The sequence below is a fragment of the Penicillium manginii genome, assembly GCF_028828005.1.
Source record: "Penicillium manginii strain IBT 31320 chromosome Unknown utg000008l:1.0-3226943.0:1.0-3228205.0, whole genome shotgun sequence".
NCBI classification, from domain to species: domain Eukaryota; kingdom Fungi; phylum Ascomycota; class Eurotiomycetes; order Eurotiales; family Aspergillaceae; genus Penicillium; species Penicillium manginii.
The window spans coordinates 2,720,178-2,733,949 of record NW_026643109.1 but is presented as its reverse complement, the minus strand read 5'-3'; the positions used below and the strand labels follow the sequence as shown (position 1 = coordinate 2,733,949).

The 13,772-nt window shown below is 60.2% G+C and overlaps 4 protein-coding genes across 4 annotated transcripts; all 4 read right to left on the bottom strand.

The window, feature by feature from the left end:
* Positions 1-12: 12 nt before the first annotated feature.
* N7533_011632 (uncharacterized protein) lies at positions 13-2,529 on the bottom strand (the record flags this gene model as incomplete). Its single annotated transcript, XM_057108282.1, has 1 exon — positions 13-2,529. One exon carries the CDS (start codon positions 2,527-2,529, stop codon positions 13-15), a length of 2,517 nt encoding a protein of 838 aa, XP_056955660.1.
* A 97-nt stretch (positions 2,530-2,626) lies between these two features.
* N7533_011631 (non-ribosomal peptide synthetase) lies at positions 2,627-7,459 on the bottom strand (the record flags this gene model as incomplete). The annotated part of the gene is made up of 1 exon (XM_057108281.1): positions 2,627-7,459. One exon carries the CDS (start codon positions 7,457-7,459, stop codon positions 2,627-2,629), a length of 4,833 nt encoding a protein of 1,610 aa, XP_056955659.1.
* Positions 7,460-7,563: 104 nt separating this feature from the next.
* On the bottom strand, positions 7,564-12,636 carry N7533_011630 (uncharacterized protein; the record flags this gene model as incomplete). Its single annotated transcript, XM_057108280.1, has 1 exon — positions 7,564-12,636. The coding sequence occupies one exon, from the start codon at positions 12,634-12,636 to the stop codon at positions 7,564-7,566; it is 5,073 nt and encodes a 1,690-aa protein (XP_056955658.1).
* A 41-nt stretch (positions 12,637-12,677) lies between these two features.
* Positions 12,678-13,715, bottom strand: N7533_011629 (uncharacterized protein; the record flags this gene model as incomplete). The annotated part of the gene is made up of 1 exon (XM_057108279.1): positions 12,678-13,715. The coding sequence occupies one exon, from the start codon at positions 13,713-13,715 to the stop codon at positions 12,678-12,680; it is 1,038 nt and encodes a 345-aa protein (XP_056955657.1).
* Between the last annotated feature and the right edge of the window lie 57 nt (positions 13,716-13,772).

The following is a 13,772-nucleotide window of genomic DNA, read 5'->3' as shown; positions in this document are numbered from 1 at the left end:
CGTTCCGGCCGGTCAGAGTGACTCCAAAGATTGCCTCTCGTGAACTGGAGTACTTGGCGAGGACAAGTCCCCAGGCGGCGCGGAGGGTGTTGGCGCGAGTAATCCCATCGTCGTTGGCGAGAGAAACGTCCACCGAGTGTGATATCTGTCTCCCACGGCGTTGCCCGGCCTCTCCGCGGATGGCGGGGGGAAGCTGCTGGGCGTCGAGCCTTCCAGCAGAGTCGCCCAATACGCTGCTTGTTCAACCACAGGAACTCGAGATATATAGCTTATGAACTCGCGGTACGGGCGGACGGGGGTAACTGTTGCATCGGAGAGAGCTTGCTGCAACATGTTGAAGACGAGAGCCGTAGTCCATCCATCGTACACGGCGTGATGGGCGGTCCAGACGAAGTAGTCCTTGCCGGCCTCCTGGATAATAGCATACCGCGTAAGAGTGGTCCCGTAGTCACACGGTCCGGTCGAGTATCTTGCAAGGCTCGATGTAGTTTCCCATTCTATTTCGCCCTTGCAGACGACCTGCAGATTGCCTTGCCCCTCGATGTAGACAATCCGGCTGCGAAGGATCTCGGCCTGTTGGTAGACAAGTTCCCACGCAGCCTTGAATGCTGCGATATCGATCGTGGATGGGAGCTGGAATACAGTCTGGTTGAGATAGGCATCGGTCTGCTTGGCCGAGAGGGCGATCAACCCTTCTTGCATTGGAGCGCAGGGGTATATATCTGCAATGGCGTCGAGAGGCAGAGTCAACTGTGCTCCAACTTGTCGGATCAAAGAATCCGATTCTGTTGATGGAATCAGAGCGAAGGGCTCCACGGGCTCACCCTCTTCGGTATCTGGATCGTGTAATTTGGCTGCCAATGCCATATCCTGGAGGATCGGAGACTTGAAGATGTCGGCGACCGTCAGGGAAATCCGTGCATTGCGAGCCTCTGCGACGAGCTGCATGGCATTGACCGAGTCGCCACCGACCCGCAGGAAGTTGTCGAGCTTTCCAATTGATTCGATAGGCATCTTCAAGAGGATCGACCAGAGGAGCTGGATCTTCCTCTCCATCACTGTTGTCGGCGGAACCTTGTCGGTGACTTGGGCAAGGGCGTAGTGCTGAAGCTCTTCCTCGGAGAGCTGGGTGGTCCATTCCTTGAGACGTCGGCGGTCCGTCTTGCCCGATGTATTGACAGGGAGTGTCTGGATGGGAATATATAAAGCAGGGACCATGTAGATGGGGAGCAGCGTGCTGAGGGTCATTTCCATTCGCGATAGCACCGCACGAAGACTGGAAGTGACGGGCAGCAGGGGCCCTTGAGCAGTGGCAGAAGTACCATTGGCGTGTTGCTCACCCTCCTCGTAGCAGAAGAAGGCTGCCAGCCTGCCAGAAACCAAGTCGACGGTGGCGGAGCGGAGCTCAGGCGTAGATGCCGTGATGGCCTGCTCAACTTCAGCCAGCTCAATGCGTTGGCCATGCACCTTGACCTGTGTATCCTTGCGCCCCAGGTAGTCGAGGGTCCCGTCTTCGTGCCAACGCACCAGGTCGCCGGTCTTGTACATGCGCCGGCCCAGGCCACCATCCTGGGCCCGAGACCATTCCGGATCTTGAATGAACGGGTTGTTCTGCGTCACGTCCAGGTAGCCCTCTGAGACAATCGGGCCTTCGACCAGCAGCTCCCCAATGCAGCCGACCGGAGCGAGGACATCGTGGTTTGACGGGTCAATGACCCAGTGATGGCAGGCCCACGGAATGCCGACATTCGCTGGTCGTTGCGTGGGTTCGCGGCCGACGTTGCCGTTCCACGAGCAGTAGATTGTACACTCTGCAGGGCCATAGCAGTTGTTGAGGCTTGCCAGGCCGCTGGATTTTGGGCGCCAGACATCTACCGTCTCCTGACGGAGCGCCTCGCCGGCCAGAACCAGGTGCCGGAGGGATGGGACATCCGCAGGTCGGAACAAGGAGACGACTGTAGGTGTGAGAGTGGCGCAGTTGACGCGCAGGCGCTCCATGGTGGCGGGCAGATCATTGATGCGCTGCTCTTCGGACGGAACGCAGACACAGGCGCCGAAGAGAAGCGAGGTGAACATCTCCTGCAGGCTCAGGTCGAATCCATACCCAGAAAACTGGAAGACTCGTTTGCCAGGCCCAAGAAGTAGTGCAGCTCCGTGCGCCCGCATGCTGGTCCCGAGGGTGGTGTGCGGCAGGCGGATTCCCTTGGGCTCTCCTGTGCTGCCAGAGGTAAACATGACAAATGCGAGCGCTGAAGGGGAGATGGTCGGCAGTCGAGTCAGAGTCACATTGCCTGGGATGCCATCCATAAGCTGCTGGTCAACCGCAATCGTCTTGCGGGCTGACTGGGTGAAGCGTCGCTGGTTGGCGGGCGATGTGAGAATCGTTGCAGCGCGCACCCGCGTGGCAATGGACTGCAGGCGGTGGTCTGGATGAGAAGGATCCATGGGGACGCAGGTGGCTCCCGTCTTCAGGACGGCCAGCATCGCCACGATCGTCCACCGTGACTTTTCGAAGCAGACGGGGACCATGTCCGCGGCCGCGACATGACCGGAGTGGGTCAAGAAGAGGGCGAGTCGCGAGGATTGCGAATCCAGTTCCTGATAAGTCAATTGCCCGTCCCAGGAATCAACCGCCGGTGCACGAGGCTGGGCGGAAACTTGCTGTGCAAAGAGCTCTGGAATGGATTTGAGCACTGGCTGTGGCAGTGCGTGTTGCCAGCTGCGTGTGAGCTGCTCGTCCCGCTGGCTGAAGAGGGAAACCTGACCAAGGGGGGGTCGTGGGCGATTTGAGCAGACTGAGGATCGCGGCCTTGGTGGTGCCCAGGATATTCGCCGCCTGCCAGTCCGACAGCTTGGACCTCCAGTGGCTGAGCGAGACCGAGATCTCACTCTCCGAGAGCACCACGTTGGCGACAATGTTGTAGTCGGTGGGGTCGTGCGAGTTGGTGCTGTCGAAGGCGATCGCGGGCTCCTGGGCCTGGGTCTGTACCTGAGCAGACGCCGACCAGGCCGAGCCACGCTGAATCGACATCAGGGTATTGAACAGCGAGCCGTGCTGCAAGGGCAGGCTGTGCTGGATCTCGGCCAGCGAACAGTGCTGGTGGACCAGGCTGCTGGTGTAAAAGTCCTGCATGCGCAGTGCGAGGTCGAGCAGGGAGTCTCCCGGGGTGGTGGTCAAGCGAGACACGAGGATATTGATAAACGGCCCAATGCACTCGGCGATGCCAGGCACGGGAATGTCTCGTCCAGCAGCCAGGAACCCAAAGCACACGTCGTCCGAGGCGGTATAGCTTCGGAGGACGATCGCCCAGACCATCTGGAAGACGCTCGATAGGGTGACCCCGTTCTCGCGGCAGAAGGCGTGTAGATGGCCGGCGAGCGAGCTGAAATCGGCCTTGGTGGAGCGCAGCTCGTCAGGGTCGGCGTGGAAACCCTCGTCATACTTGTCAAGAGCCGGGAAGAGGCACGGCTCCACGTCTGCAAGGCTGGTCTGCCAAAATTCCAGAGCAGCCTCTTGGTGGACGGACTGGAGATACTCAATGTAGCTGCTGTAGAGCGGGCCTGGCTCATCGGGAAGCGCGCCCTGGTAGGCCAGGCTCAGGTCACGTACAATCAGCGAGATCGATGCTGCATCAATGAGGGCGTGGTTTGCCTCGAGCTGGCAGAACACGCCTCCCCCGGAGTTCTGGCAGAGGGTGAAACGAGGCAGGTGCTTAGACACGACGGGCTCTTCATCCATGGCCGCGGCGAGGGTTGCGACCTCCTCGCCATCGGGACACGACAGCTGCGCCACTGGAAGATCGGTCTCGCGCAGCACAACCTGCGTGTGCAAGCCTCCCTCGTCCAAATGGCCGCGTTCCAGGAAGATGGTCCGGAGAGCAGCATGGCGGGCGACAACCTGATGCCATGCATGCTCGAGCTTCGTTGGATCTACCAACTTAGAAAGACCACCCTTTGCGCGAACAGCAAACCTGAAGGCGATCTCATACACACCGGTTGCTTTTTGTTGACTCAGGAGCAGACCTTGCTGGACGGGCGAGCACGGGTATATATCCTCCACCTGATCTAGGTCAAAGCCAAGGGATTGGAGTTCTTCACGCAGCCCCTTCAGCTCGTCGGCCGTCAGTGTCGGCAGCAGGGGGAAGCTGGTCAGGACGCGCTGCAGGTCCATTGCGGGGAATTGCACCGCAATCTCGGTCAGGGTAGCCTCCAGCGTCGACGCCCACTTCTCGATGCGATCGAGGTGCTTCATCTTCTTGTTGTATGCCAGCGTAACACGCGCCTGGCCCTGCATTACTAGCACATTAATGTCAAAAAGGGCCAGACGCGGGGTCTGGGGCTCAATGTCGGACGTGAGCGACTGGTCCAGGTCAGCAGTGCTCTCCAGCTGGAAGGCACCCTCGGCTCGCTCAAGCTGCTGGTACTGGCCCAGGTAGTTGAACAGGACTTCGATCGGAGTGTGGCTGCGGAACGATTGCCGTCCAACAGGACTAAGGAAGCGCGAGGCGAAATAGTCACGACCGTTGGCCAGTTGCGACCGCAGTTTGCTGACCTGGGCAGCGATGCTGCCCACCCCAGACAGGGCGTCGGAGACGAGGAGGGGGAGCATGGTGGTGAACCAACCTACGGTGCGAGACAAATCCAATGCCTCGTCCCACGGCTCGCGCCCATGTCCTTCATTGAAGACAGCCGGCAGCGGTCGCTCTGGGAAGGTCTGGCCAAAGGAGTGCAGTACCGCGGCGATAAACAGGTCGACTGGATCCGTTTTGAAGAGACTGTTGCAGTCGCCCAGGAGGTGGCTGGTCGTACTCTCGTCCAAGGAAAAGGTACGCTGGGCAACGTCAGCGTAGATATTGGCAGTGGCCTGTAAGCCCCAGAATCGGGGCTGCGTCGGGGGCACTCGGAAGGGCAGGGCTTTCCGGGGCTCAATGGCCAGGGCACGATCGCTTTGTATGCGGCTCCAGGCTTGGTACGGGGTCAGGGGGTCGCCCAGCGTAGGTGGAGCAGTGCCAGAGCTCTGCAATCGTGCTTCGAGCTCCTGGATAATGACTCGCCACGAGACCATGTCCATGACCAGATGGTGGGCCGTCATAAAGAGGAGGTTTGCCTCAGGGCTGGCAAGCAGGACAGCCGCAAAGACTGGTCCGCTGACGATGTCAATGGCCTGTTGGGCGGCGGCCATCTTAGGAGCAATATCTGCGCGCAGACTGACGGTGTAGCGCTCCATATAGAACGATGCAGGCGTCAGCGAAGTCACAGACTGTGTCCAGGCATTGCCCTTCTGACGGAAACGCGCACGGAGCATCGTATGACGGGCAACGAGCTCCTCTAATGCGACAGGGACAAGCTCAGGGCTGATCGCCGACGACAAACGTAGGGTGAAGCTCTGGTGGAACCGCGTCGGCTGCTGCGATGAAACCTCAAAGTAGAGCTGTTGAACTGGTGACAGAGCAAAGGGGACATCGACCGGATCGTCCAGCAGTGCCGCGCCCACATCCGCGGTCTCTTCGACCTGCACCCTTTCGAGCAACTGCGTGAGGCTTCGGCTCTTGAGGATATCGTGCACGCGCACCTGCAACCCGTGGTCGCGGGCCTCGCTCACGGTCTGCATGGCGCTGATCGAATCGCCACCGAGAGAGATGAAGGACCGATTGAAGTTGACCTCCTTGGGCTCGAGGTTGAGGACGCGGGCAATCACATCGCGCATGACTTGGCTGATGCTCTGCGCGGGGAGAATCTCCGTGGGCTCGTCGGGCTCTGTGAGTCTGGTGATGGATGACAGGATATCGTCATCAATGGCGTCGACCCAACGAGCAATCGATGCGCGGTCAATCTTGAGCGAACTGTTGACGCGCAGCTGCGGTGCCGGAATCCACAACGAGGGCACCATGTACGAAGGGAGCACGGCGGCGAGGGTGTCACGCAGCGCCGTGATCTGCGCGCAGACCCCTTCGCGGTGGACCTGCCCAACAAGCTGGACAGCCTCGTCCCCGGCAGTGGGAGAGGCGTAGTGCTCGAGACACACGACCGCAACAAGCCTGCCACGGCACGGTCCTTGACGGGCCAGTAGGACCATTGCGCTCTGCACGGAGCTGGCCCGGGCAATATGATGTTCGATCTCGCCCAGTTCAAGGCGCTGGCCGTGCAGCTTGACCTGCGCATCCTTGCGCCCGAGATAATCGAGGGTTCCGTCAGAGTTGAATCGGGCCAGGTCTCCGGTCTTGTACATGCGACGATCGCCCGTCGAGGCCCAGGCGGGATCCATGATGAAGGCGTCGCTGTCGACGTGGAGATAGCCTTGCGCCACAAGAGGCCCTTCCACGACCAGTTCGCCGACAGCTCCAAGAGGCGCGAGTTGGTTGTGGTTGGCCTCGTCGACGAGCCATAGTTTGCTTGCGAGGCCGCGCCCAATGTTTGCTGGACTCATTCCTGGTCGGCCTACTGAGCCATTCCAGGAACAGTAGATGGTGCATTCCGCGGGCCCGTAGCAGTTGTTGAAGCTCTGGAGATGTGGCGAGCCAGCCCATCGGTCAACGACCTGCTGGGTCACAGCCTCGCCCGCCAGCGTGAGGTTGGTCAAGGTAGGAACAGTCTCTGGGTCGAGAATCCCAGCCACTGTCGGGGTGATACACGCCCAGTTGACGTTGAGGGTATTGATCGCCCCGGCCAGGTCATTCAGGCGGTCGTGGTCGGATGGAATGCACACGCAGGCTCCTCTCGTCAGCGTGGAGAACATGTCTTGAAGGCTGATATCAAACACATGCGAAGCGAATTGCAGCACGCGGGAGCCTGGGCCGATCTGCAACGCAGTGCCATGGGCTTTCATGCTGGTGCAAACAGTTCGGTGTGGCAGCACGACTCCCTTGGGCGTGCCTGTACTTCCAGAGGTGTACACCACAAATGCTGGGGTTTCAGGGGCTGAACGCTGGCCAGGCCAAGGCTGGTTTGTCCGAGGACTCGGCCCTGCAACGGCCTTAGGGCCAATACTGACTGCATTCACCGCACCGACAGAGTTTGGTGCCAATTGCGCCTCCGAGGTCAGGACCAGCTTGGCCCCGGTGGCCGCGATGAGCAGGGCGTGGCGACTGGCAGGGTGGGAGGGATCCATGGAAACACATGTGCCACCGGCTTTCAGGACTGCCAGCATTGCTATCGGAGTCCACATGCTCTTTTCAAAGCAGAGTGGCACAAGGGATCCCCTTTCAACACCCCGCCTGGCGAGTGTGGCGGCGAGACGATCGGTGAGTTCGTCGACATCCTTGTAGGAGAGCTGGCCATCCCAGGCGCAGATGGCAGGTGCATTGGGGGTGGCCCGCGCCTGGTTCGAGAATAGTTCATGAACGCAGCTGTCAGTCACGGATGGCAGTGCACGATTGTATCCCCAGTCAGCCAACTGTGTCCATTGCGGTTTGTTGAATAGATTGATGTCGCCCACGGAGTGCTCAACGTTGCAGGCCATGCTCTGCAGGACGGCGTCGAATGTGTGCGCGATCTGGCTGGCCTGCCAATCGGAGATAGACGACGACCAGTAGTTGATATGAGCCTTGACACGGCCTTCATCCGTCACTTCACTGTGTAATGTAATGTCGTACTATATAGAGTCAGCAAAATGAAGCTCAAAGTGGAGATAAAGGAGAGACAAGAAGAAATGCTATAGCTCACCTCGGTGGGATCATGCGAGCTCAGAGCCTCAAAGTGAAGAGCCATATCGGCAACGCTCTGCGCTGAGCTGCGCTGGATGGACATCATAGTGTTGAACAAGGCCCGGCCTCCGAGATTCAGCCGGTGCTGGATGTCGGCCAGCGAGCAGTGCTGGTACTCCATGGCACGAAGGTGGTCCGCGTGGACCTGGCGCAAAAGGCCGGCGATGCTCATGGCCGGATCGACAACCATCCGGGCAACGAGCATGTTGATGAAAGGGCCGACAGTTTCGTTGATGTCCTGCAGCGCCACATCTCGCCCAGATGCCAGCGAGCCGAAGCAAATGTCGTCCTGGCGCACAAACGCCCGCAGGACCAGCCCCCAGGCTGTCTTGAGCACGCTGGCGACGGTCACTGCAGTTGCCTGCGAGATCTGCTGCATCTGCGAGCCAGACACCTGCACCTGGATATCCGCTCGCCGTAGCTCACGGCCCTCGGAGTGCTCGTGGGACAGAGGGAAATGGCATGGCTCGATGCCCTTGAGGTGGGTGGTCCAGTGCTCGATCGCGGTGTCTGCACCCGCAGATTGGAGATAGCCAATGTAGCTGCTGTACAGTGGGCCGCGTGCACGGGGCAGCTGGCGAGCATAGGCGTGGCTCACGTCACGCAAGATAAGACCCATGGATACAGCGTCGATGAGCGCATGATTGATCTCGAAACTGCAGTAGACCTCGCCGTCCATTCCCTTGAAGACGATCAGACGGTGTGCTGGACTGGCCGGGTCTTTGGCAGTGGTCGGTAGCGCTGCGAGCCTCCTCAGCATGTCAGGACGGTCGACGCAGTGGAGGAGCGTGGTGGGCGCTTGCACTTGACGCAGGACGACCTGGTCAAACATGTTGCCTTCGGACACCCCGTCGATAAAGAAGGTTCGCAGTGCAGCGTGACGGTCGACCACGTGTTGCCAGGCGGCGAACAGCTGCTCGACATCGACTGGGGCTCCTGATATTTGGGGTGCGACTTCAAAGGTGAATCTTACTTCATACGCACCCGGTGTGAGGCGCTGCGCCAGAAGCAGACCTTGCTGGACGGGCGAGCAAGGATAAATGTCCTCGATAGCATTGACTGAGTCGTCGCCGTGCTGCCTGAAAAGGGACTGCTGCTGAGCGAGACGATCGAGGCCCTCGTACGGCAGGGGCAGGAGAGGAAAGTCGCTCCGGGTGGGACGAGGGAGTGTCGCAAGGAGAAGGCTGCTTACTTCCTGTGTCGATCGTGCAAACTCGGCCGTCCATTGCTCGATCGTGTCCTGGTGCAGGCAGTTGGCAGGGAATGTGAAATCAAAGGCAACCAGCTGCTGCACAACCATCGAGGAGACTTCAATGACGGCCATGCGGGGGGTCGCAGGGCCAATATCGGCGATATCGAGTCCATCGCGGGCCTCGGGTTGAAGTAGGCTCTCGGCGCTTTCCAACTGCTGGTACTGGCCCTGGAAGTTGAACAGCAGCTCCATCTGGCTGTGCCCGGCAAAGGCGGCCTGTCCCTCCGGCGTCAAGGACCGGGCAGTGAAGTATTCCCAGCCGTTGGCCGGAGTCGATCGGCGGCGATCCTTGACAAGGCGGACCAGGTCGACTGGGCTGGTCATCTCGCTGGCCGCCACGTACAGCGGCATCAGGGTGGTGAACCAGCCGACGGTGGTCGAAAGGTCGATCGAGTCGTCCCAGGGTTCACGCCCGTGACTCTCACTGAACACGGCAGGCATCTCGCGCAGACTGCCAAAGACCTTGTGGAAGGATAGCAGGAGCGAGGCGAGCAGAACATCGCTCGTGTCAGTGCGCAAGGCCCTGTGGACAGCAGGTTCCAGCAAAGCGGCGCTGGCAGCCTTGTTCAGCGTGAAGTGCCGGTGTGTGGCAGTCGCATGCAAGTTCGCCCCCTCTTCAAGACCCCAGAAGGCGACGTCTGACACCGCAATCGCACGCGGCAGGACCTTCTCGGGGTGCGTCAATGAGCGACGGGCATAGGCCTCTTGTGCACGGAGCCACGGCTGGAAGGAGAGGCTGGGGGACAAGGCTGAAGGCGGTTCACGGTGAGCAAGAAGAGCCTCCAGGTCTTGCAGAATAATGCGCCAGGAGACGAGATCGATGACCAGATGGTGCGCGACCATGAACAGCACCTGTGCGCCCTCGAACTCGAATCCATTGACCGCGAAGACTGGCCCCTGGCGGATATCGATACTCGTCTGTGTCCGAGTGATGATCTGGTTCATTTCTTCCCTTGTCTGTGCCCTGTAGTGAGTATATGCGTGGGGTTGGGCTGTCACGAGCTGGTGCCACCCACCCACCACGTCTGTGGCCGATTGGAATCGGGCGCGGAGCATCGAATGCATCTTGACCACCCTGCGCACGGCATCCTCGATATGGCCGCTCGCAAGGGGCTCCCGGAGGCGTAGAAGGAAGCTCTGGTTGAAGTGCGTGGGCTGACCGCGCGAGAGCTCAAAGTAAAACTGCTGCATGGGCGACAGACTGAAGGGGGTGTTGATGGCGTCCGCCTGGCTCACGTGGGCGATGGACAGCTCCCTAGCAGGACGAATGCTGTGACCCAGATCCGTCATTGAGCGCGCTTGCAGGATCTGCTTGACGGAGACCATCCACCCTTGACTGCGCAGGTGTGCGGTGAGTTGCATCGCGGTGATAGAGTCTCCTCCCAGGGCAACGAACGGCTTATTGATGGCGATGAGGTCTGTGGGCTTGTTCAGTATCTCCGACACGCTCGTCTGCAGTTGCTCCTCGACCAGGGTGCGAGGCACCACGTGGTCAATCTCCTCCTCGGCTACGCTCACGGCGGCTTCAAAGGTCTGGCCTTCCATCTCGGCCAGCCACTGCATCAGGCGAGGGCGATCGTACTTGCCGGAGCGGTTCAGAGGCAGGCGCTGCACCACCAGCCACGCGGAGGGCACCATATACCCGGGGAGGGCATCTGCAATCGTTGAACGAACAAGCCCGAGCTGTTGCTGGATCAGGCGGCTGTCACTATGGGGCAGCGGAGAGAGGCTCAAATCGGTCACATCCGCCATCGCAGTGGCGGCTCTGAGGGAGACAATCGCGACCAGACGACCCTTGGCGACCCCAGCAGTGGGCAGCAAGACGGCGCCATCCTGCACCTCGTCCCCGGAGAGGAGGTGATGCTCGATCTCGCCCATTTCGACTCGCTGCCCGTTGACCTTGACCTGGCTGTCGTTGCGACCGAGATAGTCGATTGTCCCGTCGGCCGGATTGTATCGAACGAGATCGCCGGTCTTGTACATGCGTCTCGCCATTGCGCCTGGTTCTCTGCTCGAGGCCCAGTCGGGGTCGAGGGTGAAGCGCTCAGCGGTCTTTGCAGGGTCGTTTAGGTAGCCGCGAGCAAGGAGAGGGCCCTCAATGACCAGCTCTCCCACACAGCCAACGGCAGCCAGTTTGTGGACGTTGTCAGGCTCGACGATCCAGAGACGACTAGATAATCCTTTGCCGATGTTGGACGGGCGCCGCTCTGGATTGTCAACTTGTCCGTTCCACGAGCAGTAGATCGTGCTCTCGGCTGGGCCATAGCAGTTGCTGAAGCGATCCAGGGCAGCTTCGGTGGAGCTCCAGATCCGGCGAACCTTCTCGGTGACGGCCTCTCCGGCGAGAGTTAGCGATTTCAGCGTCGGCACGTTTCGTGGATTCAGCAGCTGTGCTACTGTCGGGGTCAGGCAGGCGGACGTCACACCCATCTGGTTGACTGCACCGGCGAGGTCGTTGAAGCGCTGGTCCTCACCGACCACGCACACGCACCCACCGTTGGTCAACGTCGTGAAGATGTCTTGGATGCTGATATCGAAGGTGTACGAGGCGAATTGAAGAACGCGCACACCGGGTTGAAAGCCGAGCGCAGGGCCGTGGGCGGCCATGCTAGACGCCACATTCGAATGTTCGAGGACAACGCCCTTTGGTGTGCCCGTGCTTCCAGACGTATAGATCAGGAAGGCTGCATTTTCTGGCGATGCCGGCTTCATGCGTTGGAGGGTAGTCAACATCGACCCGGTGAAGGAAGGCTGCTTGCTGCACGCTTCCCGATCGATTACAATGCACTCTTCGACGAGCGGGCGCATTTCTTGTGCAATGCTCTCCGACCCGGCGAGGACAATGCGTGCCCCGGTGTCGTGGATAATGGTCTCTCTGCGGCTCAGAGGGTGCGAAGGGTCGAGGGCCACGCAGGCACCGCCGGCCTTGAGGATCGCCAGCATGCCGACAATCGCCCACATCGACTTGTCAAAGCACACAGGCACAATGGCCTCAGCACCGATTCCCTTGCCTACCAGCTGCAGAGCGAGCTGCGTGGCTAAGGCATCTAGCTCTGCGTAAGTGCAGTCCCCGTCCCACGCGCAAATGGCAGGTGCGTCGGGAGAAGCCTGGGATTGACGCTCAAAGAGGTGGTGGACCAGGGCCTCCCGCGGGGCGAGGCTGCCTGCATTCCAGGTCTCGATCTGCTGGAGATCATACGTGCTGATGAGGCTGATCTCGGAAAGCGTGCATGTGTCGTTCTGTTGCACGTTGTGCAGCTGCTGCAGGACATGCTCGAACTGATGCAGGACATGGATCATCTGCGCTGGAGGCAGAGTCGTCTCGTCGTAGTCCGCGGTCACGTCGACATGGCCCCTGTGGGCAACGCATTCCAAGACCAAACTGTACGTGTGGAATCCAGTATCCCCGGCCTGGTCCGGACCTGCCAGCTCTTTGCGTTGCAGTCCAATGGTCGATTCAGGGATCTCCTCTTCTCCACCAGCGTGAATGACGAGCAGATCCTGGAAATCACAGGCGGCCTGGGCCTCGGCACTCAGCTGCCGGATTCGCTGCAGCCCAGTGTGCTCGTACGCGATCATGTCGGCGGCCTGTTGCTGCAGCCGTTGTAGGAATTCGATGACCAGAATATCACGATCAAGGCGGACGTGCAAGGGCACGGTGGTGATGGTAGGCCCGCACATTCGGTCGATGTCAACAACCGGGGCATTGCGTCCACTGAGCGTCACGCCAAAGGCTCGACTCTCGGCGCCGCTATACGCCGCCGACACAACGGCCCATGCAGCTCGGATGAGGGTCGTTTCGGTGAGTCCAAACCCAGGCGTGGAGGGGATCTGCACGCGGAGCTTCGAGGTCCCTTGAACTCGGATCGAGCGTGATGTTGTTGGCGGGGGAAGCTCGACACTGTCGCCCCGGCCAGCTGTGTCTTCCAATAATGGTCCTCGGCGGCAATATCGACATTGTTGAGGTAGCGAATGAAGTGCGAGTAAGGGGTTGGGGTCGATCGAACAGCCGTGCTCTTGCGATATATATTCTCAACTTCTCCCACCAACAACGCAACAGTCCATCCATCGTAGAGAGCATGGTGAATTGTCCAAACAAAATGCCCGTCGACAATCGCAAATCGGACCAGGCTGCGTCCGAAGCCCGTTTCCTGCTCCTTGTCGCCGACGAGGAACTGGTCGAGACTGGGGCCCGTGCGCCAGTCGATGGGCGCCGGTCGCAGCACAGCCTGGCAGGTCCCAACCTGGGGTAAAAAGACAATCCGGGTGCGCAGAATGGGATGCGAATTGACAACCGACTGCCAGCTTGCCTTGTATCGGTCCATGTCGATGTTTTGCGGCAGGGTAAACACGTTCTGGTTGATGTACGCCCCCGACTGCTTCTCGGAGAGCGCCATCAGCCCTTCCTGCATGGGGGTGCAAGGGTACACGTCCTCGAGCTGGTCCACACTCGTTGAGGCGTGAGTGGCAGCCTCTTCTAGGAGGGCGGAGGCTTCTTCCGGCAGCAATTCGAACGGTGCGAGGCCGCTGCTGTCATCTTCCTGGTCCACCCACTGTGCGGCCTCGGCCATGTGCGCGAGCTGGGGCAGATGAAAGATGTCCGAGACGGTGAGTCGGATCGCCTGCTGGCGCGCGCTGGCAACCAGCTGCATGGCCGCAACCGAGTTTCCTCCGAGATGGAAGAATCGGTCCTGCGTGCCAATGTCCTCTACGGGGAGACTGAGGAGCTCCGACCACAGCTGCTGCAGCGCCTGCTCCATCGCGGTCGCGGGGGCCCTCTTGGCCTCGTTGCCTGTCTCCAGAGAGAAGAGCCGCAG